We start from the raw sequence: 25,989 nt of genomic DNA on the forward strand, positions 1-25,989 counted from the left end.
CATACAGTGTCCTCTACAACGTTATGACACCACCATCCAGTGTCTTCACCAATGGTCTGACACGACCATACAGTGTCTCTTATCCTCTTTTATTTTTATGTATTTTCTTGTTTTGTTACTCTCTCCAAACTCAAGTTGGTTAGTTCCTATCCCCCTTGAGTTTGCGGGGGGCTGTTAAAATCCACCTACTCTCCACCTACTTCACCCACTTAAACCTACTCCACTAAACCTAACCCATTACACCACTACCACCTCACCTACTCCACTAAACCTAACCCACTACACCACTACCACCTCCACTTCACCTACTTCTTACCTACTACACACTCACCCTCTTCTATATATAGGAATCATGAATCATTGTAATAGATATCAATATAAATCAATCAATAATACAATTCTCTATTTCTCTTTATACATTAAATTTCTACTACCACCTCACCTACTCCACTAAACCTAACCCACTACACGACTACCACCTCCACTTCACCTACTCCTTACCTACTACACACTCACCCTCTTCTATATATAGGAATCATGAATCATTGTAATAGATATCAATATAAATCAATCAATAATACAATTCTCTATTTCTCTTTATACATTAAATTTCTACACTATTTGCCACTTTTTGTTAAAAGAAAATATTTGAGAATGTATAAAAGTTTAGAGAATCTGAGAAGCTAGAAAGGAGGAGAGAGGAGAAATTAAAAAAAGCATGATTAAGTCACTTATTCACTTTCTTTGTTACTGCAAATTACCTTTTTCATAATTTTTTCTTCGTTTTATCTCTACTACTGCTAGATTTTTTTTTACTTTTTATATGTTTTGTTACAATAGAAAACACCCTCTCAACTAGGCCTTTAAACCTTTGGTTTATGAGCTTCTAATATTATATACCTCAACATGTTCAATTGTTTAATTATTGAGAATGTTTTAACATTTATATATGTTGAATGTTTTGTTTCCTAATACTTTCATACATTTCCAAATTCTTTTGTCGTTTCTCTTGTGTTTCTGAAGTGTTTTTGTTTCCGAGCTAACTAAAACAACATATTGAAACGAGATTTTGATAATTGGTAGTATGACTTATCAAGAGAAATTTCTATGTGATAGCTTTAAAGAGAGGAGAAAGGCAACCTCTTATGTCCCAGCTGATGATAAACTTAGCCCCTTCTCTTCGTATTTGATTGGCATTCACATCTCTCATTTAATCGCTTTATCGTTGCATGAGTAAATTAGTCATCTTGAAAAAGGTGCTTCTTTACTATACAAGATCTAGGGGGCACTATTCTAGTGAGAGGGAAAACCACAAAATTGGATTGGTCATTTTTCTAGCATGTGGCTTATGTATGCATTCATTAAGGTTAGTGGATTGGGTTAATTGAGTTGGAGTTGACTATTAACCCTAAATAACAAAACCAACCTGAACCTAGAGGGATACAGATTGGTTCGGTAATTGGTTTACATGGACTAACTTGCACCGCTAGCTTTAAGGCCAAAGTGTGAAACTTAATTATTATACAACATGGACATAAAATGATAGCAACTGTATTGAGAACTCTAAGATTAATATATATATATTTTGTATATATTAGGGATTGAAATAATTCGTATTTCCTTTGCCGTTCTAGGGTTAGATTGTTATATAAACTAATGTATTCTTGTATTACCTACACAATTGAATATACGAGTTATTCAGAAATCTTACATGGTATTAGAGCCAAAAACCCTAGAAACTGTTGCTCTCTCAGTTGTGAGTAGTGGGTGATCTTCTCCCCTAATCGCGATATTGAAACAGGTTCTTGACTGGTCTCTCTCTGGTTCTCGACATCATCACGACATAAGTTCAATCGTTGATTTAGTCCCTCAGTCGAAGTTGTGCCTCGTCTTCGCTGGTTGAAGTCGAGTGGTTTGGTCTTCCTAGGTCGATCGACTCTGGTTCGTGATCATCAAAAGCTTCTCTCTCTCTCTCTCTAGAATCAAGATCATGGTTCGACTGAACTCTCTCTTTAGCTCTAGGTCACGCGATTGAAGAGTTGTTTGAATCTGTCCCTCTCGATCGACTTCTGCGAGCTGCTCTGTGTGTGTGTGTGTGTGTTGGGGATTTTGATTCTCTCAGTACTGTTATTTGGTTGTTATTTGATTATTATACTTTAACTTATTAATTTTTGGTTTATTACAATGACGGACACCAAAATCCAAGCCATCAGATGTAAACTCACTGGTGCCAATTAGGCTTGTTGGGCTAGTGTTACGTAGAATTTTCTTCTTGGTCAAAAAAAATGGGGCTATGTTTCTGGTTCTGTTCCTCGTGTTAAAATGTACCAAAACCTACCACTACACCTACTCCACCCACTTCACCAAAACCTACCACTACACCTACTCCACCCACTTCACCTACTCCACCTACTACTCCACCTACTACATACCTACCTCCTCTAATCTTCTATATATAGGACTCATTGTAAACACAATATTATATCAATCAATAATATACATCAATTTATTTTAACATGGTATCAGAGCTATAAGATTTAGGCTTGTATTTTTTTCTCACCTGCGGGCAGCCGGCCGGCAACCTTGTCTTCGCTGCCCGCTGGAATTTTTTACACATACCTTCACTCCTCACGGATGGCAGCCACTCTCTCCTCCGTTCGATTCACTACCACCATCTTGGTGTATTCTTTTGCTACCAAGTGCTTGATCACAAGCCTCTCTCACCTTCGGCCACTTTTCCGACTGCAACTCCGGCACCTCCTACTTCAAATCCAGCACCACCAACAACTCCTGCTCCGACCACCAGCCCCACAGCGGCGCCACCTCCTGTGGTGTCCGCTCCACCGGCAACTCCACCACCATCTCCTCCGCCTCCCGCACCGTCGCCTACGCCAGCTGTTCCACCTGCTCTGGTTCCGGCGCCGGCTCCAAGCAAGAAGCCGACATCTCCGGCGCTGTCTCCACTACTGAGTCCTCCGACGCCGCCTACTGGAGCTCCGGCGCCGTCTCTCCCGACTACATCGACCTCTGTTACTATGCTACTTGGATTCTTTGCTTATTTGGCAATTGCTGGATCCATTATACCCGGAAAGCTTGTTCCAGGCGTAATCTTATCTGACGGCACTCGTCTCCATTACCGCTGCAACGGTCTAGAGAGAGAGAGCGAGAACACACAGAATGGATCTGAACTCTACTCTCCTCGCCCTAATTCCTTCATCTCTCTCATCTTTCCACTTTCAAACCCACTACCTTTTTTTTTTTTTATTCAACCCACTGGATTTCTTTTATTTTATTTTAATATATTACCAACACACTTGCACTATACCAACCCATTTTAACATATTAACTTCCACTATCCTAGCCCACAGGTTCCGAAACCCCCCACTGGATTTATTTTATTTTCATCATCACTTTGCTGGACAATGTGCACATTCTCATTCTCATTATTTTTATTATTATCACATGGGCGTGTTCCCTCTCTTTCAAAAAAAAAAAAACAAACAAAACCAAACCAAACAATTTACAAATTTGCACAACACCCATATTTTATTCATCTCCGGGATCAACCCCGATCACAATTTTACACACAAAAAAAAAAAAAAAACAAACATCACCCACAAACACCCACCCACAGGCAGGATTTTTCTTCTCTACTCTGCCGCCGGTCTCTTCTTCTTGCCTCCGTCCTGGACGGCCCTTGCCGGTGTTGCCTCCGTGTTTCCCACTCCACTGGGCATGATCACTACTCCCTGCTCCTCCACTGCAGCATATGGCGGCCCTCCAAATCGGAACATCACGGTGGCCTTCCGCTTCAGCTCCATATTTTTCGCCTTTAGCACACTTATCTCTGCTCGCGCATCCTTATACATGCGTTGGAGCAGAGCCAGTTGGGCGTTTAACTGCTGCGCCTCATTTGTCCTACTCTGCAGCCGGTGCGACAGGTTTGTGACCGCCGTCATGGTCTCCACACATGACTTCAAAGTATACTGATTGGCCTCAATATCAGTTTGCACTGCCATTTTTTGCTCCACCGACCGCATCGGAAAGTTCAACGGAGCAAAACCAGAGGCGCTTGGTTGAGGTTCACTGGCCACCGCACCAGTTATCTCTCTTGTTGACTCGTTGAGGTCGGGAAAGAGAGTGAGCAGACCACGGGACGAAGAGGCCATATTCTGGGTAGCTGAACGGGAAGACGAGGCCATGTTATGGGTTGCTGAGTGTTTCAGAGAACGGTTGGTTACAGAATGGCAACAGAGTGTTCCAGAATCTCTTTCTCAGAAACGGAAGAGTTTTTTCAAAGGATTTTCGGCGGTTTCAGACTGGTTTGCACAGCCTCCGCCTCAACCTTGGTTAAATAGCCGAGGCAGACACGCGCATCATGCGCCTCTCGGTGCTCGCCGACAACATGGGCGCTCCTTTTGATAGGCACGCCTTTTGATGGCACGCCTTTTTATGGATTGGGCACGCCTTTTGATGGCATGCCTTTTGACAGATTGGGCACACCTTTTGAGGGTGCGACTTTTTATGGGTCCGACAAGACTCTGTAAACTGTCCCGACATTGATTCCGGTTAGCTCCTTCATGGGTCCGACAAGACTCTGTAAACTGTCCCGACTTTGATTCCGGTTAGCTCCTTCATGGGTCCGACAAGACTCTGTAAACTGTCCCGACACCTTTTGAGGGTGCGACTTTTTAGGGGTCCGACAAGACTCTGTAAACTGTCCTGACATTGATTCCGGTTCACTCCTTCATGGGTCCGACAAGACTCTGTAAACTGTCCCGACATTGATTCTGGTTAGTTTCTACAAGGGTCCAGCAAGACTCCGTAAACTGTCACAACAACTGTCACAACATTATCTGCTACAACGGTCTGCCACAACCATCCAGTGTCCTCTGCAACGTTATGACACAACCATCCAGTGTCCTCTACCACGTTATGACACCACCATCCAGTGTCTTCACCAACGGTCTGACACGACCATACAGTGTCTCCTATCCTCTTTTATTTTATGTATTAGTCTATTTTCTTGTTTTGTTACTCTCTCCAAACTCAAGTTGGTTAGTTCCTATCCCCCTTGAGTTTGCGGGGGGCTGTTAAAATGTACCAAAACCTACCACTACACCTACTCCACCCACTTCACCAAAACCTACCACTACACCTACTCCACCCACTTCACCTACTCCACCTACTACTCCACCTACTACATACCTACCTCCTCTAATCTTCTATATATAGGACTCATTGTAAACACAATATTATATCAATCAATAATATACATCAATTTATTTTAACACCTCGTCTATTGGACTTGAAAGTAAAAGGATATGTGACTTCCTGTGACACTTGGAATTGTGGTAATTTCTAAGTTCTGACCTGGTTTCATAATTCTATGGATGACCATATTGGAATGATGTTTTCCAAATAGAGTACTGCCAATGAGGTGTGGGACTATTTATTGGGTGTGTATCAACAGTCCAACTTTGCCTAGCGGTATGAGTTGGAAACAACTATTCAGAGTGCTCGTCAGCACGATCAATCTATTCAAGACTTCTACATTGAGATGATAGGTCTTTGGGATCAGTTGGCTCTCATGGAACCATCTAGCCTCAAGGCACTAGATGCTTATGTTGAGTTTCGGGAGAAGGATCATTTAGTGCAGTTCTTAACAGCTCTCTCCCCTTAGTACGAGGCTATCTGTGGTGGCATCCTTCATCGGTCTCCTTTTCCCTCTGTAGATGCTATTGTTCATGAGCTCCTCTCCCAGGAATCCTGTCTTAAGACGACCAGTCAGACTTTGTCTCCATCTTTCTTCTTGGCTCTTACTTAGCTTCCTCTGTTGACGACTTCACTACCTTGTCAGCTTCAGGCCACTGCGAAGCCTAAGAAGGGGCCACTAGCCTCTGATGAGTGTGCCTTTTGCCATCAGAAGGGCCATTAGAAGTACAATTGTCCCTGGAAGGGACGTCAGTCTGCCTAGTCTTCTCAACCACCTCAGAAACAGTTCTGAGGTCCTGCTCCGAGTACTTTTGGGCCTCTTACTGCTTATATTACAACTGCTCTGGTTCCTGATACTGACTTGGCTTCCTTGAGTGCCTAGATTGCTCAGTTTCAGCATCTCTTGTCCATCTCCCAACCATCCCAATCTGCTTTTGCTCTCACTTCTTTTTATTCAGGTTTGTTTGGGTCCTCTTCAAGTATCTCCTCTTCTGTCTGACTTTTTGACTCTGGTACCTCTCATCATATGACTCCTCATCTTTCCTTACTTCAAAACTATATCCCCCGTCGCCCTCCTATTACTATTAATATTGCTAATGGGTCTAGTATACCTGTTCTATCTATTGGGTCTGTCTTAGCCTCTGTCATGTCTGTTGTTACTATTCCCTCTGTTCTTTATTTTCCTCAGCTATCTGTCAGTTTATTATCTATCAGTCAATTTGATGCTTTTGGTTTTGATGTTAGCTTTTCCTCTTTTATCTGTTGTGTGCAGGATCGGGTGTCAAAGAAGCAGATTGGGACCGGCCGTAAAGTTGGAGATCTCTATGTGGTAGAAAGCTTGCATCTCCCTCTATCCACCTCTCCAGTTGCCTTTTCTTCTTTTCAATTAGATTCTCAGTTGAGTCAATTTTATTTGTGGCATTCTTGCTTAGGTCATTTGTTTGTTGATTGCTTACGGTCTTTAGCTTAGTTAAGATTATTGGGTAAAGTTTCTCCTAGTCAAATTGATGAATGTCGAGTGTAAACTTACCAAAATATCAGCTTTACCATTTAATAAAAAGTACTTTTGTACTTTTGTTTCTGTTTCTCCATTTTCTTTTGTGCATATTGATGTTTGGGGACCCTCTCCTGTTCTCACTAAAAGGGGTTTCGCTTATTATGTGTCTTTTGTTGATGATTGCACCCCGTTATACTGGGATTTATCTTTTGACTCATAAATTTGACTTCTACTAAATTTATCGTACCTTTCAGTCTATGATCACTACGCAGTTTGGGGTTACCATTAAATTGTTACGATCTGACTTGGGTAAGGAATATTTTAAAACTGAGTTCTGTGAGTATTTAGCCAATTTGGGTGCCATTCACCAAACCTTTTGCACTAATACACCCACCCAAAATGGTCGCACTGAGCGTAAACACTATCATCTCCTTGAAATAACTAGGTCTCTCCTTCTCTCTGCCTCTGTTCCGGCTCCTTTTTGGGGTGAAACAGTTCTCACTACTGTTTTTCTTCTAAACCGTATGCCTACTCCCTTACTCTCTGGTCGTTCTCCTTATAAGGCTTTATTCTCCTAACTTTCCAATTACTCCCTTTTGTGTGTTTTTGGGTCTGCTTGTTTTGTCCTTCTTCCACATAAAGATAGGACCAAACTTAGTGCTCGGTCTGTTATGTGTGCCTTTTTAGGCTACAATCTTACCTAGAAAGGCTATCGCTATTATGACCCTAATTCTCGTCACCTTTATGTCTCCCACCATGTTGCCTTTCTCAAACGTCTGTCTTACTTTCAGCTTCCCCTTATCACTGCTCTAGTTTTCAAAGAGGATTTGGTTCACATTGATCCATTTCCTTCTGAGGTCCCTTCGGATGAGTACATCTCTCTTGTTTCCCATGAGCTTATTCCTTCTACCACCCCTCTGCTGAGTCTTTTTCCAGTGACCCCCATGAGTCTATTCCCTTTTCTCTTCCTCCTTCTTCTCTTTCCGTCTCCTCTTCCGTTGTTAATCTATTCTCGTCACCTGGCTTCCCCTCCATCAGTTATCTCTGCCCTTACTGCTAACCCTCCTGCCTCTGACGACTCTGACCTTGCCAATCGTAAGTATCCCCTCTGCATCCGTAAACAGGTAGACAAACTTGGTTTTGAAAAACATGTTTTTCTCCTTCATATTGCACCTTTTTGTCTACTATTCACTCTTTTTTAGAACCCCAGTCTTACAAGGAAGCCTGTCAGGATCCTAATTGGATTAGAGTTATAAAGGATGAGTTGTCTGCCTTGCAGAAGACTACTACTTGGGAGCTGGTTCCTTTGTCTGCTGGCAAGAATCTGGTTGGTTGCAAATGGGTCTATAAAGTCAAGACTCATTCTGATGGTTCTCTCGAGCGTTACAAAAGTCTCCTGGTTGCAAAAGATTTCTCGCAGGAGTATCGTATTGATTATGAGGAGACATTTGCCCCTGTTGCTAAAATAACTACTGCCCATACTTTGATCTCTATCACTGTTGTTCGTCATTGGCCTCCTTATCAGATGGATGTTAAGAATGCTTTTCTTAATGCCCATCTCACTAAGGAGGTGTATATGCGTCCTCCCCCTGACCTTCCTCATTCCTCTAGACAAGTTTGTCATCTACGGCATGCTCTGTATGGTTTGAAATAATCTCCTCGTGCTTGGTATGATCATTTTCAAATAGCTATTATTGAGCTTAAGTTTCATCCTTGTGCCCATGACTCCGCTTTGTTTCTCTTTCACACCTTTACTGGTTTTGTTGCCTTATTATTGTATGTAGATGATATGATCATCCCTGGCTCTGACTGTTCTACTATCTCTGAGGTCAAGCAGCACCTCTTTCGCACCTTTGAAATGAAAGATCTGGGCCCTTTGAGGTATTTTCTTGGTATTGAGGTCACTTTTTCTCCTAAGGGCTACTTTTTATCTCAGGCCAAATATGTCAATGAGGTTATTCATCGAGCCGGTCTTACTGACACTAAGCTTTACCCTCATTGAACTTAATGTAAAGTTCAACACTACTGATGGTATTCCTTTGGATGATCCTACTTTATATTGAGAGCTTGTGGGTTGTTTAGTCTATCTGACGGTTACTCGTCTTGATCCTACTTATGTTGTTCATGTGGTTAGTCAATTTGTTTCTACTCCTCGTTTTACGCATTGGGTTGTTTTAGTTCGGATTCTTCGTTATCTTCAGGGTACTATCTTTTGGGCTTACTGTTGTCTTCTACTTCCTCTTTGGATTTAGTGGCTTATGTTGATTCTGATTGGGCTGTTGATGTCACTGATTGCAAGTCTACATCTGGTTTTTGTATGTTTCTTAGCGATTCATTGATATCTTGGAAAAGCAAGAAACAAACTGTTGTTGCTCACTCTACTGTCGAAGCTGAGTACCGTGCTATGGCTCGTGCTATTGTTGAGATTGTTTAGCTTCGTTGTCTTCTATCTGATTTGGTTATACCTCAGTCTTCTCCGACCTCTCTCTATTGCTACAACCGTAGTGCTATTCAGATTTCCCATAACACTGTCTTCCATGAGCAGAAGAAGCATATTGAGATTGATTGTCACTTTGTCCGACAACATCGGTAGTCTAGCTCTATTTCCCTTCCTTTCGTCTTTTCGGCTTTGCAACTTGCGGACTTCTTCACTAAGACTCACACTACTACTTGGTTTTAGTTTCTTCTTGGCAAACTCTCAGTATTTTCTGCTAAAACACCTTGAGTTTGAGCGGAGGTGTGAGAATATATTAGGGATTTTATGTATATATGGTAGTATATATATTTTATATGTATTAGGGATTGAAATAATTCGTATTTCCTTTTTAGTTCTAGGGTTAGATTGTTATATAAACCAATGTATTCTTGTATTACCTACACAATTGAATATACGAGTTTATTCAGAAATCTTACAGCAATACCTTATGAAGATAGTTTAGAACTGGATGTACATATGAGTAGTTATAGGTGGCAACAACTGGAAAAGGTGTATGAAAGGTTTTTGAGATGGCCATCTTCAGTGAAAATTAGTACATATACCAGCATGGAGTAATTTGATTAAAGCTGAAAGTATAAAAGGAGATATGGTAGAACAAAAATCATGTGGACCAAGATAGTGAGAGTAGACAACCAAGGATTTTAAAGAGGATATGACTTTCAATAGAACTTGAGTTTTAAGTTTTGATACAAGTCCTATTTCCCTTTTGATTTTGATTTAAAGCTTCATGTGAAATAATTAATGGAAATTGAATTACAATTAAATTCCGCACTGCGGGGTTGTTTCAGAAGTCTTAGTTTGCTCTCACTTTTCTTTTGAAAGATATATATGTTAAGGATGTTGCCTCTAGTTGTGTGATTTTAGTTGGTCAAAATATTGTTATATTGGAATAGTTTAAATTTGGTGTTGGTCCATACACATTGTTTCTGATGAATTATAGTCTGTGTGTAATTTTTTGTTTCCATTCTCTCTTTTCCTTTTACCCTTTTTGTTTGTACAAGAGCTTTATTTTGGGTTAGGGGGGCAGAAGGGTGCACCTGCCCTGAGTTTGAAATCGCTTTATCATGTTAAAATTCAATTTTTGGTGTCCCAGTCCCAAACTTGACTGCATGATTATAATCAATATGAGTCACTCATTGAATAAATATTTATTTTATGCTGTTTGAATTTATATTTTTTTCCCGGTCCAAGATTTGAGATCCATTGAGTAGCATGTCTCCTATTTTCACATTTGTGATTAAAAATAGTTGGAGTTTTAGTTCTTAATTCTTTGGCTTTAAGATGTGCTTCAAATGAAAAAAGTGACTATTTTGCTGCATGCTAGGTAAGCATGTATGTGAACCTTATTATTTCTTGCATTGACATGGTACAGGAATAATTTACCGGGACCTGAAGCCAGAGAATGTGCTGCTTCAAAAGGATGGGCACATTGTGTTAACTGACTTTGACCTGTCATTTATGACGTCATGTAAACCTCAAGTATGCTACCAACTTCCATTAGAAGATTATTTGCTTTCTTGTATTTAATTAGCTGGATGATGGTACCATTTTTCAATTAGAGTTGGAAGCACCCAATGCCTATGGCTTGTTTAAGTGTGTTAGCTTAGGTCCCAACCAATGAGATTTGTTTTGGTTTAATCTAGTGTCTTCCATTTTTTACCTTGATTCCAATCAACCCTGTTTTCTCACACTTTCACAACATTATCCCAACTGTTCGGCGTTGGATATGAATCTTGTTTCGCAATTCCATTGATTGGGGTAATGATTTGAGTTAAACTCCACATTGCTATGTCTTTCCTTTCCTCATACCCACAAGCCACATAAATTATGGTCTTCCTCTTCCCTTGGCATTACATTGATGTGGACTGCATGATGTAATTCAAAGAAAAAATTGTGAATCATATTATTATTCCTTATTGTTGCAATTATTTGTCTTCTTTACACACACACACACACCATCCTTGTTGGTTGTTCTTCATTTCATCTCCAATTAATTGCCACTTCTACAATATCAAGCATATGTTTATTTGTAATTTCATTCTTTCTTGTCTTACCACACATCCATCTCAACATTTGCATTGGTCTTCCTTATTTTATGAAATGTTGTTTTGTAGCACCTTAGCATTATGTCTTGTAAAGCATGGTGAAGGTTATGGTTGCTTTACTGAAATTTTCTTTCAGCTTCATAGGATAAGTCAATCACACAACACATGGTAAAAGTTGTTTGCTTAACAATCCTGAATTAATCCTATGAGTGATATCATCTCTAATCTCTCAGACTCCCACTCTATGAATAATCAAAGCCTAGATGAAGTAGATACTCATTCTTTCATTCATTACTTGAATTTAGTACTCATTTTATGTCTGCTACTAATACTTGTATATCATGACAAATGCATCATGTCTTCTGAGCCATGCAATAAATGTAGCTTGCTATTTATGTTGTGGGGGAAGTGTTTGTTGGGTAAGGATCAAAATTTATGTTTGATGTGTTTTTTTTGGTTAGTTTGGAAATGGAAATATTTCATAAATGTTTCAAAAACATAAGGGGAAAGACAAAAAAAAAAAAAAAAAAGGAAACATATGGAAATGTTTGGAAATAAAAATTAAAATCTACATAAATTTTTGTACATCATAATTTATTAAGTTAGCATGTTTGAGGTTTGCACGTCTTTACATGAAGAGCACAATAAACTATTTGGAAGTAAATTCAGTGCAAACCAGTAGTCATTCAATTAATGTCAAATAAATCAATTTTTGGAAGCGCAAGTTTGTATAATTCTAAATGTGCATAAGGTTCCATCCAAATAAAATTATCAAAAATAATAATATTTACAATATTAATAACAAACAAAGGTCAAAGGTTTCTCAAGGTGTGGGAGGTCCTTTGTCAGAATATGATTTATAGAAAGATTAATAGAAAGGTTCAATGAAGGTCACTGAATGTTAGAAAGTTGTAAACAAAAGGTTTAAAACAGTTAGTTGGAGAAGGGGCTTCATATGAAATGCTAGATTCTAGTTGAAGTACTGATGATAATATTTATAAAAAAATTGTACCTATAATAGTAAAGAAAAATAATAAATAACTTGACTATGTCCATTTTTTTTCTCTTGCTATCTCTCCTCTCCTTTCTAGTTTCTCTGTCTTTTTATTAAATATAAGATTTTTCTTCGTTCTGAAATGTTTTCTTTTAACAAAAAAAGGTAAATAGAAATAATTGCATTAGATATTCCTAATATGTGTCAAAACAACTAATTATTTTGAATTTTTTTGTTCTGTTTTAGTGAGCTTCGTTGTGTTTGGTGAAAACACTGTAATTTTGGTTTTTCACTCATGTTTACTGTAGGTTTACTAGAAAATGGAAAAGTTTCAGCCATTCCATCTGAAACAGAACAAAATTTTGTTCCTTGTTCTTAGGATGCTCTCTTGTTATTCTACAATTAATTATTTTGAATGTTTTAATATTGTACTGCAGATTATAAAGCATCCTTTGCCTAAGAAGAGAAGGTCTAGGAGTCAACCACCACCAATTTTTGTTGCAGAACCTGTTACACAATCAAATTCATTTGTTGGAACTGAAGAATACATTGCTCCGGTATGATGAATCTTCCTTTGGTAGATTTTAACCCATGCACCTTCCAACTCATTAGTTAGTGTTACTTTTCTGAGCAGATTTACTTTACTTGTTGCATTTTGTTTGGGTTTTTATAAGTGGATGTTCACCTATGTAGAGCGTTGCGCTCTTTCTTTATTAGCTATATCTATATGTTAATGTTCTAGAGATGAAAGTTGGAAGAACTATTTGGAAAGGTTGGAGTATTTGATTCTTTTTGGTTTTATATTTATAACTACAATTTTGTATTACTGGATTGTTGAGTACAAGGTTATCAATTTTGAGCTTTGACCCTGGATTTGTGGGTGGTCTTTAGTGTCCAATGAAAAATTACAAGATCTTACAACATTAGAAAATGCATATAGCAGACGAAAATGCAATCCAAACTCAGCATCAAATAACCTTTGCGACTGATTTGACTTTCAAAATGCAATTTTGCAGCAAGTTGGGTTGTACTAAAACATGTGGATCCTGGCATACAAGAAGAGAATGTAATTGAACATATTTCTTTGCAAGTTTCTTGATCCTGAAAATCTTGTATGCATAGTTTGGATGAAGTTGACTCCCCAGCGATAGAGTGGATGAACCCCCCCCCCCCCCCCCCCCCATTCTTTCTAGTGGGGGTTTTTTTTATGGCCCTTTTGGAAATATTCACCCTTCTCCCGACCGCTTACATAAAACCATTCTTTCCCATACACAACAGTTCCAAACAATATTCTGTACTGTATAGTCTTCAAATGTGGGTCCTGGTTCTGTTTTGTTAGTAACATTTTATAAATGGGAATTCACCCACCATTTCATACTTTATTTCACATTTTGACCTTATTTCATGTCAAACTAGTTTTTTATGCTAATGTGCATAAATAGGGGTGTGACCTGGTTCTATTTTGCTGCTAATCATTCTTGTGGGTAAAATTTTATCTATTAAAAAAAATATTATTTAAGACAGTAAAATTTTAACAATTTGTCAAAATTTATTATTTGATGAAGCAGTACATATCATCTTTTTTCTCGCAGATGCGAGTAGTGTAGTAAATCCTTATATAGATTTATTCATGATATAAATTTGCACCTTGATGTTTCTTATTTTTATTTGAGCTACTTTTCATGATTGGTAAGAGGTGGCATACTATCTCAACTGTAATTTGACATATGGGCCTAAGAACAAAAATGTCACTGATAATAGTTATAGTTAGGATAAACTTCAAATAAGTCCTATTGAAAATAAGTTCTAGTAAAATCGTCGCTAAAAATAATTTTTTGTGACAATTTTTTGCATGTTGCTAAAAATTGACAATCAGTGACTTTTTTTTGTCACGATATTTATGAATTGTCACTAAAATTTACAATTAGTGACGTTTTGTGAAGAAATTTTCAAACTGTCATTGAAAGTTGAAAATTAGTGACTTTTGTGTCGATTTTTTTAAACTGTTGCTAAAACTTATAATTAGTGACATTTTTGTGGCAATTTTTAAACTGTCGCTGAAATTAACAATTAGTGACATTTTTTAATAGTGTTTGATGAAAAACACTACTAATTATCATAGGACCTATTAAGCAATAAATCCACCTATTAGGATCTATACGTAATCCTTCCTAATATTTATATGAACAATACATGCTTCTTCCTATTTCTTCAAAATACTTACATAATGACTTGACTACAGGAGATCATCACAGGTGACGGGCATAGTAGTGCTATTGATTGGTGGGCTCTTGGTAAGCACTTGGTGAATTCATGATGTCATGACTTGTGTTTGTGGTACTTTTATGCGTATGTTTGTGTGATGTGTTCATGTTATTGTTTGTTTATTTATTTGGGGTGGTTTAACTGTGAATTTAATGATACGTGTTGCTACTATTGAAAAATAAACTTATTTTCATTATAATTTGAGAGTTACGTTTTTCCTACATTTAGTTCATGCATGTAGTGGTGTGATAAATTTGCAAGTAGGGGAGGAGTGGTATGTGTTTGGAAATCGTCTCTTTCTAACCAAGATCAGTAAGACACAAAATAACAAACAAGAAAGATAAAACGAATAGAAGAAATCACACACATACAAGAATACAAAAATTTGCGTGATTCATTCCAGAATAGGACTACATCCACGGCTACTACGATTTTCATTGTGATCATAAAACGATACAACTCTCTACCATACAAGAGGCGCCCCCTTCATCTATTTATAACTATAGAATTAGGGGAGTGCAGAAGCAAATAGGAAATTACCAAAGTACCCAAAAAACATACCCCATAGTGTTTTTCTATTATCCAAATTAATTTTGAACTATATATATAGCCTTATAATCTAGCCATTTAAAGTATGAGCGAATGAAAGAGTTATAGTTTCCCTCTAATTATCTTCCTAATTGTTTCAATAAAGTGAAGTATAGCTCTTCTTCCTCCAACAACAACTCACGACAGATGTGGTCTTGTCAATGATTTTATATTATCAATCTAATTTAGCTTATCAATTGATGATAACTCTCATGGTAGAATGCTTTCAAAATTTTGCTAATATAACAATAATAAGGTGTTAGAGCTAACATGAATCACAATAGTGGTCATGTTGTAATAGTTGTAGCACTGGAATGGTGAACTGGTTTGTAGTTGCAGTGAAAACAGAGCGTGGTGGCTTGTATAATCTCTTGAATGATGAAGTAATGATGTTCCGTAGATTTGAATCTTAATTGTTGTCATAATGTGTCGCAATTCTTAATGTTAACTTGTGTTCATTAACATGTTGGCTTGATGGCTTGTATAATCTCTTAAATGACAAGGTAAAGGTAATGATTTTCCGAAGTGTTAATCTTAACCAGTGTCACAATGTGTTGCATGTGTTGCAATTCTTAATGTTAACTCTATGTTCATCAACACGCATGTGTATGGTTTACCTTCTCAATCATTTCCTAAAATATTGAATTCATAAACCTATCTTGGGAAGATATGTGTGTCCCACTTGTGGAATTATATACAAAGAATATTTTGAGCAAGTAAAACAATTTTTTTTGGTGCAAAAATTGAGCATGTTATTCACTTCATTTATTATTATTATTTTTTTAAAGATAGAAGGCTTCTGCTGTTCACGTAGTTTTTATTTGTTCTGAGTTGATACTCATTTTTTTGTTTGGAATTTAGGTATTTTTCTGTATGAGATGCTTTATGGCCGTACGCCTTTCAGGGGGAAAAATAGACAAAAGACATTCGCCAACATCTTGCACAAGGACCTCACCTTTCCAAGTAGCATTCCGGTGACGTCACATAACTTATTCTTACATTCCAGTTTAACTATATCATATTTATTGCTGCTGATCTTTTGGGTGGGTAATTTGGAATGTATCCATCATCAGCTGGAGCGTCAATTAAAGATGACATGTTTGGAGGCAGTTTTACTTGCCATCTTATAATACTTGAAACGATGTTTATACAGTTACATAAGAGGTCTTTGCAGCCTAAACCATTGTTGCTGAGGGAGCACGAATCTTATTTAAATGTTATTTAAATAAGATTCAAGTAAATATTTTAGAGTGTAGAAGGTTCAAGTAAATATTATTTAAATTGGTGGCCCATAATTGAATCTTTTAAGAAGTTAAAATTTCACCACTATAGTTAGATATATTAATTGAACCTTTCTCTTGTGGTGTTTAATAGTTTAATACTACTAATGCATCCTGGAAATGGCAAGGATTAGCATCTCCTAATTGTGATCAATTTTAAAAGGGATGTCTTTTGCATGAAACCTGTACCAGAGCTTTTATTAAGTTGAATTTGTAGTTACTAATATTTTGTGGATATTGCAGGTAAGTCTTGCAGGCAGGCAATTGATTCATGCATTGTTAAATAGAGACCCTGTCAGCCGTTTAGGATCAAGCAGTGGTGCCAATGACATAAAACAACATCCTTTTTTCCGTGGAATTAATTGGCCTCTGATCCGCTGCATGGTAATAACTGTTCAAGGAAAACACTTTTACCTATGCGTGTTATTATGCACTATAGAGCTGAGTTCTACTGTCTAGGCGTACACTTGAATCTTCTTATTTAACCTTGGTCTTAGAAACACTTAGAAAATATGAAGAAGAAGAACTCCGAAAAATATGAGGAAGAAGGAATATATTTCTGTTATATTCAAAACTTCTTATCTTACAAGACCAAATGACACTCCTTATATAGGAGATATTACAAACATCATCATAACCCATTATATGCCACTTACATATTATATATTACCACTATCTACCACTATCATATTATATACATGCCACTATCTACCACCAACACCACTATCATATTCTATACATGCCACTATCTACAACCAACACCACTATCATATTCTATACACACCACTATCTACCACCAACACCACTATCATATTCTATACATGCCACTATCTACCACCAACACCACTATCATATTATATGCATGAACACAATTTCCAGCACTCCCCCTCAAGCTGGTTTGAAGATATCTTCCATAGCCAGCTTGCTAGTCAGTTTATCAAATTGCTTCTTGTGTAGTCCCTTCGTTAGCACATCAGCTAATTGTTCACCTGTTGGAAGGTAGGTCATACAGATTATGCCAACATTGATTTTCTCCTTGATGAAATGTTTATCCACTTCTATATGTTTTGTGCGATCATGTAGAACTGGATTATGAGCTATAGATATAGCTGCTTTGTTGTCACAATAGACCTTCATAGGTGTCGGGTGAGAAAACTTTAATTCTTCAAGAATTCTTTTAATCCACATTACTTCACAGATTCCATGGGCAACAGCTCTGAACTCTGCTTCTGCACTACTTCTAGCTACCACATTCTGTTTTTTACTCCGCCATGTAACTAGGTTCCCACCTACAAAGGAGCAGTATCCGGATGTTGATCTCCTGTCTGTAACACTTCCTGCCCAGTCTGCATCTGTGTATACTTCAACTTGAAGATGTCCATGTTTCTTGAATAGTAAGCCTCTCCCTGGAGTTCCTTTCAAATATCTTAAGATCTTATAAACGGCCTCAAAGTGCTCTGCCCCTGGTGAGTGCATGAACTGACTTACCATGCTGACTGCAAAGGCAATATCAGGCCGCGTATGAGACAAGTAAATCAATTTCCCTACAAGTCGCTGATATTGTTCTCTCTCTTTGACTTCTTCAGCCTTAGCAGCTTGTAACTTCAAGTTAGGCTCGATCGGAGTCTCCGCCATCTTACAACCAAGCATACCTGTTTCTCCAAGGAGATCAAGAACATATTTTCTCTGATTAACGAATATACCTTCCTTGGATCTTGCAAATTCCATTCCGAGGAAATACTTGAGGGCTCCCAGATCCTTAATGTGAAATTCTTTTGCGAGTTTCTCTTTGAGAGCTGCTAACTCTGCTTCATCATTACCAGTTAAAATGATGTCATCAACATAAACAATCAAAATTGCAATTTTACTGTTTTTTGAATGTTTATAAAATATTGTGTGATCTGCTTGACTCTGCGAGAAGCCACAACTGATAACTGCCTTCCCAAAGCGTTCAAACCACGCTCTTGGTGATTGTTTGAGTCCGTATAATGACTTGTTCAATCTGCATACTCTGTCACTTCCAAGTCTCCGCTCAAATCCCGGCGGTAGGCTCATGAACACCTCCTCTTCAAGATCACCATTGAGAAATGCATTTTTAATGTCAAGTTGATGTAGAGGCCAATCTGAATTTACTGCAAGAGATAACAGTATTCTGATGGAATTTATTTTAGCAACAGGAGCAAACGTCTCCTGATAGTCGATCCCATAAGTTTGAGTGAAGCCTTTAGCTACCAGTCTCGCCTTGTATCTCTCAACGCTTCCATCTGCGTTACATTTTATCGTAAACACCCATTTACACCCAACTGTTTTCTTGTCTTTGGGTAGATCAACTATCTCCCAAGTACCACTTCTCCTTAAAGCATTCATCTCCTCCATGACTGCTAATTTCCAATTCGGATCATCCAATGCTTCCTGTATATTCCTTGGAACAAACAAGTGTGAAATCCTAGATGTGAAAGCTCTATGGTTTTTAGACAGTCTTTGATAGGAGAGGTAATTTGCAATAGGATTTTTAATGCAATTTCGGACACCTTTCCTAATTGCTATAGGTACATCAAGGTCGGAAATAGAAGGAATAGGATTACCTAAAATTTCGATGCCAGAACTCGGGTGGACATTCGGGTCATTAGGATGGACATTCGGGTCATTATTCCTCAGATGAAATCGCTTCCTAGTATAAACCTGAAGCTCAGGATTTAGATCATTTTGTAGTACTTCTCTCCCTAAACAAGAATCTTCTTGACTAGGCACCATAGAACTTGGTTCTCCTAAGTGATCATTATCAGACAGATGTGGTTTTTGTGTAGGATAAATGACATTGGGGAGCGGGATAGAAATATCCCAAAAACGGTCTTCTACTCCACTTGTCTCCCCCTGAAGAGAAGTGTTGGGGAAATAGGATTTTGTTTCCACAAATGACACATCCATACTTATATGAAATTTCTTGTTTTGAGGATCGAAGCACTTATACCCCTTTTTGTTTGAGGAATAACCCAAAAAAACACATTTTATAGCACGGGGGTCAAGTTTTGAACGAAATTGACTGGGAACATGAACATAGGCAGTACATCCAAAAACTTTGGCGGGTAAATCAGAAAACAACCTCGTGTCAGGAAAAAAAGTTTTGAGACAATCAAAAGGTGTTCTGTATGTTAACACCTTTGTAGGCATCCTGTTTATCAAATAAGAGGCTGTTAAAATTGCTTCACCCCATAAATATTTAGGAACATGCATGTAAAACATTATAGCACGTGCTACTTCAAGTAGATGTTTATTTTTTCGTTCTGCAATGCCATTTTGTTGAGGGGTATCCCGACATGTAGATTGATGAAAAATCCCCTTTTTTTCCAAAAACTCACCCAACTGCTCATTGAAATATTCTGTTCCATTATCAGAATGTAAAATACCAATTTTGGTTTGAAATTGGTTTTCAATCATATTGTAAAAATTTGTGAATAAATTTTTCACGTCAGATTTTTTATTCATCAAATAAATCCAACATAAGCGGGTATGGTCATCAATAAATGTAACAAACCATCTTTTACCAGAAAGAGTAGTGATTTTAGAAGGGCCCCAAACATCACTATGAATCAAATAAAAAGGTTTTGAAGCCTGGTAAGGTTTTGGCAAATAAGTAGAGCGATGAAATTTTGCAAAAATGCAACTTTCACAATGAAAAGAAGAACAATCAATCCCTTTAAATAATTCTGGAAATAAATGTTTCAGATAAAGAAAACTAGGATGTCCTAGCCTATAGTGCCATAGCATTATTTTTTCTCGAACAGAGATTGAACTGGTACTATTAAAGCTCTGAGCTTTTTTATTACTAACAGGTACTTCATCAAAGTAGTAAAGACCTTCAAGCATCCTAGCACGCCCAATCATCATCCCCGAGTTCTGGTCCTGAAATTCACAATGGGATTCAAAAAATGTAACACGACAATTAGAATCCTTAGATAGTTTACTGACAGACAAAAGGTTACAGGCTAAGTTGGGGACGTGAAGAACAGCATTGAGATTAATTTTCTCAGTTAGTTTAATAAATCCTTTTCCTGCAATAGGTGAAAAACTACCATCGGCTATTCTGATTTTGTCATGACCAGAACAAGGGAAATAGGTACTAAATAAATGGGAAAAACTAGTCATGTGATCGGAGGCACCGGAATCTATGATCCACGGAGAGAAGTTTAGGCAAGAGAAGGCTTTAGGATTTCTACCTGTTTGTGCCAACAAAACACTAGGAGTACCGGTTGAGGAGTTGGATTTTATCAGCTTTAAGAGTTGATCAATCTGCTCTTTGTTGAAGGGACCTGAATCGGCTTCATTAGCGGTAGGAAAGCCACGATTCTTCTCTCCTTGTTTGCTGCTTTTCCAGTTGACAGGTTTGCCATGAATCTTCCAACACGTTTCGCGTGTATGGCGAGGCTTGTTGCAAAAATCACACCAGACCCGTGGCTTATCATCAAACCTGCGCTGGTAATTTGCAGCCTTGTTGGCCGCAGCATCGCTAATTAAAGCAGAAATTTCAATTGATTCACCATTACCTTTTTTCTTAAGCATGACGCTCCTTCGGCTCTCTTCCCTTCTGACTTCGGCAAATACTTCGCCAATGGATGGGAGAGGAGGTCTGCCAATAATTCTTCCTCGCACTTCATCGAACTCAATGTTGAGGCCGGCAAGAAACTTGTAAATACGGCTGTCTTCCACAGTTTTCTTGTGGTGGTTGCAGTCGTCAACCGATTTCCATTCGTATGTGTTGAAGATGTCAAGATCCTGCCACAACCTTTTCAACGAATTGAAATATTTGGTGACGGAATCATCTCCTTGACGAATCTCTCCCAACTTCAAAGTTAATTCGAAAACTTGAGATTGATTTCCTAGGTCAGAATACATCTGACTAACATTATCCCACAATTCTTGTGCAGTAGTATAGCACATGTAATTAGAGCTTATATCCTCCTCCATGGAATTGACCAACCATGTCATAACCATGGAGTTTTCAGCGTCCCAATTGTCAAACAGCGGATCATTAACAGCAGGAGCCTTCTTGTCACCAGTGATGTAACCGATCTTTCCTTGCCCACGGATATACATCCGGACAGATTGTGACCAGCGGAGAAAATTATCACCATTTAGGCGGATGGTGGTGATTTGGACAGAGTGAGAGTTGGACGTTTTCATCGGAATGGCAGCGGCAGGGGTTGAAGTGGTTCCGGACGTGACTTCCGACATGGCTATGACGGTTTTAGGGCTGCTGTGTTTTTTGTTGCTCTGATACCAACTTAGAAAATATGAAGAAGAAGAACTCCGAAAAATATGAGGAAGAAGGAATATATTTCTGTTATATTCAAAACTTCTTATCTTACAAGACCAAATGACACTCCTTATATAGGAGATATTACAAACATCATCATAACCCATTATATGCCACTTACATATTATATATTACCACTATCTACCACTATCATATTATATACATGCCACTATCTACCACCAACACCACTATCATATTCTATACATGCCACTATCTACAACCAACACCACTATCATATTCTATACACACCACTATCTACCACCAACACCACTATCATATTCTATACATGCCACTATCTACCACCAACACCACTATCATATTATATGCATGAACACAATTTCCAGCAGAAACATTGAGTGGTTTACAACTCTTTGCGAGGATTATGATAAAATGGTATTTCCAAAGAATGCATCAAAGAAAATAAGATATGCAGTTGCGTCATGTTTGTCTTTTTTATGCAGAGTCCACCACCATTAGATGTCCCTCTTCAATTAATTGGAAAAGATCCCAAGGCAAAAGATTTACTGTGGGAGGATGAGGGAGTGCCTGGTCATTCCATGGAATTTTTCTGAAGGTTTGCATTCATTAGTTTAATTTAATCATTCATTACTTTTATCAAGATGGATCAAACTTACATCTAATTGCTGGCTATTTGAATTATTTTCCCGCCATTACTGCAAACGTCTGCTAAGTTCTTGCAACCGATTGTATTGTTGATATGGTTATAGCAATTGATTTTTGCTTGTGGATCTTTCATGGTGAACCAAGAGTAGTTGTTTTTTCTGACATAAGTACCAAGTTATATTTTACCAGAACAGTCTCTTTTTTCGTTTATAATTCTTCTTTAGTTTTAAACTATTGATGTTGCAGGCAGGCTATCTGTGTGCCGTGTAAGTGTAAGCGAGAGTACACATCTGTATAGATGGACCACACCTGGGTCATGCGCTTTACTCAAAATGCAGTGCTTGTGTGATTAGCAGGAAGGAAGGAATTTCAGATTGTACATGACAGAATGGGGTTGATAGCAATTTTTGCCTTTTTGTTTTTATCCTGTTGTTTGGAGATTTTTGAGCTATAGGCCTTATTAGCTGTTAAACTTCTCTTTGATTAAGCTATCAGATGACTTTTCTTAGCATGTTATTTTAGTTTCCCTTAGCTGCTGATGATGGTATGTAATTGGTGAATACCATGATGGGGTGTCCTCCTGTCTCCCCAATCTTTGTGGTGAAATGGCATTCTGACTGCGTTGTATTTTATGGCTATGATACAAAGGAGGAATTATTTGGTGCAGTTAAATAAGCCGTGGCTGGGCTGTCCTTTGCATAAACTATATGATAAATCACCCACCAAATTGATTCTAAAGGAACTTTTTTAACACTTTTTTGTAAAAACTAAAATTGTATTTTTTTAGTTTATTAGCGCCTACGTATTGATTTCATCTTGTGATGTATATGCCATGCCAAACTTTCTTTATTTTGGGCCTGTGCCTTGATTTCTATATTAAAAGCCATTGACATCAGCTTAATAATTGCGTATTAAAGCTATTGTAATAATGGTGGGCTCAGCTTAATTATGTTGAAGACATTATTTTGAAAAATATTCATAATTGTAGAAAAGATAAATAAAAAATTAAGTAATTATCAATTTAGTAAGAAATTTGAAGAAGAATACAAAATTAGTGGTGATGTGATGCACGCATCCACCCAGCACAAATCAACAATGGCAAGTTATGCATCAAAATCACATGTGAAAAAAGAAGATAAATAAATAAAATCAACCGCCCACATTATAGAAAGTAAATTCTATCTTTCTTTCTTTATATATATATATATATATACACATAAGAAGAAGAACGGAAAGGTGATAACTTTATGAGTAATTTTTCTCTGGAGAATGTTAATCACTTCCCTAAAAATTACAAGAACTCATCTTTGGGTCTTTGGTGAGAACCTAAATTGAGGAGAACTAACTAGCAATTAATTAGGTGAATGTGTGCGGGTGCAAGTAGTGTACATACTGGGGTGTATATTCAGGTGGTAGAGAGAGTAGTATGTACATTGATCCTATGAGGAAGGGTGCATTTTGCAGGGCACAGCATTATCGTCCTGGGTAGAGCGCAGGAGGAGTAAAGACCTGCAGAGAGGGCAGGTGAAGTTATTCCGGTATAGCCAACTCTCGATGCAACCCATGTGGAATATGTGCCCGCACCTGGGGAGTTGGCTCACCACGTCTTCCCTCTCGAATTCCATCAAGCAAACCGAGCACATTTCCCCCTCTTCATCATCATCATCATCATCAACTCTCTTCTTGCTCTTGCTCTTGCTATTGCTATTGCTGCTCAAGTCCAAATCTTCAAACCTAGATGCCGGAAGATCTGCCCAGCACATTCCTTCTTCTTGGTATGCAACATCAGCATGAGATGCGCAAAATACGATGCCAATGATCATGTGGACAGCCTTTTTTATTTCAAGGAATGGAATCCATATACAAGTATAGAAGAAGATAATGATAACAGTGCAGACACCGCATTGAGGGTATACCAGACAATTCATTTTTTTGCTTCTCTCTCTCACTCTCTAGAGTTGCTTTTTTTTTTTTTTTTTTTTTGGTTTGCAGCGTGGCGAGGAGTGGTTCGTAAAATATGAGGCAAGGATTAGCAGAGCCAGCCGTCCCTTTATATAGGGACTGAAGTTGCAGAGTCAACTGCTATATGTTGCCTTTGGCCAAATATCTTATTATTAGTTTCTCTAATATTACTAGCTAACCTTTGACTTTTGAAGGTTCATAGACTTTTATATATGTATATTCTATTAAGTAAAGGGGAAAAGAAAAAAAAAAAGGAGAGGGAAGAGAGAGATTATTTTAAACATTTTTTAATTAATAAATTAAGAGATTATTTTAAGGTTGGAACCTCATATAGGTGGCGGGGTTTTCTAAAATTTAAAGGAACTTGTCAAACTTTGAAATCAGACGGGAAGCATGGCCGGCACCGTCCCACCCCCTCCGAGTCTTCTCTTCCTCCAGTATGGTTGTGTGGAGAGATTGGAAAAGGGATTGGACTTCTATGTCAATTGAATTATAGAGTTTATTCTTTAATTATAAATTAATGGGTCGGATTAGAATTCTTCTGGTGTCTTATCAAAAATATATTTTAATAAAATTATCGTTAAAAATAATTTTTTCTGTCGATTTTTTACATTTTATTAAAAACTAATAATTAGTGATTTTTTTTGTCACGATTTTTATAAAACGTCAACTAAACTTACAATTAGTGACCTTTTTTATAATAAAATTTTCAAAATATCACTAAAAATTGAAAATTAGTGACTTTTTGTGACTTTTTTTAAATTGTCACTAAAATTTATAATTCATAACATTTTTTGTAACATTTTTAAACCGTCGCTGAAAATTAATAATTAATGATTTTTTTAATAGTATTTGATGAAAAATGATATTAATTATCATAGTACATATTGAATAATAAATTCACTTATTAGAACCGGCACGTAAGTGTAGCGACCCTAATTTTGTTAAGTCATTTATTTATTATTATGATTATTATTATCTTATTTTATTTTTGACTTTATTAATTGTGTGGTCACAGGAGAATTTAATGTGATATTTAATGAATTTAATGTGTTATTTAATTATATATAATATATATATATATAATTAATCCAAATATTTATATATTTATATTTGTTATATTAAAAAAAAAGAGGTGTTATATATATACATATATATATATATATATATATTTTATCTTATATTTATATTTATATATATTATAATTATGTTGTATTATATAATATAATATTATATAGTAGTTTATTAGGTTAATATATGTATAATATAATATAATATAATAGTCAAATTAGATTAGAATAGGGATTAGGTTTAGCCTCAATTTGGGAAGTGGGTTGACTTTTTGGCTTTTTTGACTATTTTAGTCTGGGCTAAAAAGCTTGGTTTGGGAAAGACTTTTTGACTTTTTTGACTTTTTTTTGTGAGATAAGAGTGTAATGATTATGAATTAGATGCAATATTTTGTTTGTTGTGGCTAAAATAACATATTTTGTCTTTTATGACTATTTTAGCCACAAATCAACTTGCCAAACAACACCTTAGAAGTTAGAAGAAAGAAAGAAAAAAAAATAAAATAAGGAAGCGAGGTGTTGTGTGCGGCTGTGCAAGCCGTGAGTGAGAGAGAGAGAGAGAGAGATTAATCAACCAAGAGTGATCAATATTTGAGGAAGCAGAAAGAGAATCCGTGGGAAGAGGAAAGGAGGAAAAA

At 37.3% G+C, this 25,989-nt stretch overlaps 1 protein-coding gene across 5 annotated transcripts in view; it reads left to right on the plus strand.

Annotated features, from left to right (window-relative positions):
- The window catches only part of LOC145789230 (phototropin-2-like), a 94,539-nt gene extending 71,545 nt beyond the window's left edge, over nt 1-22,994 (plus strand). For 2 of the 5 annotated variants that reach the window (XM_082913704.1, XM_082913705.1), the window contains 7 exons: nt 10,582-10,688; nt 12,686-12,805; nt 14,491-14,542; nt 15,963-16,075; nt 16,625-16,765; nt 22,157-22,269; nt 22,566-22,994. In XM_082913704.1, coding sequence (XP_082769830.1) covers nt 10,582-10,688; nt 12,686-12,805; nt 14,491-14,542; nt 15,963-16,075; nt 16,625-16,765; nt 22,157-22,267 — 644 coding nt within the window. In that variant the 3' untranslated portion in view covers nt 22,268-22,269; nt 22,566-22,994. The remainder of the gene's footprint in view (nt 1-10,581; nt 10,689-12,685; nt 12,806-14,490; nt 14,543-15,962; nt 16,076-16,624; nt 16,766-22,156; nt 22,270-22,565) is intronic. The other 3 variants (XM_082913707.1, XM_082913706.1, XR_014360607.1) reach the window with 3 other exon arrangements.
- The last annotated feature ends 2,995 nt before the right edge of the window (nt 22,995-25,989 follow it).

Source organism: Camellia sinensis, chromosome 2, assembly GCF_055761805.1.
Source record: "Camellia sinensis isolate YWXY chromosome 2, ASM5576180v1, whole genome shotgun sequence".
Classification (NCBI taxonomy): domain Eukaryota; kingdom Viridiplantae; phylum Streptophyta; class Magnoliopsida; order Ericales; family Theaceae; genus Camellia; species Camellia sinensis.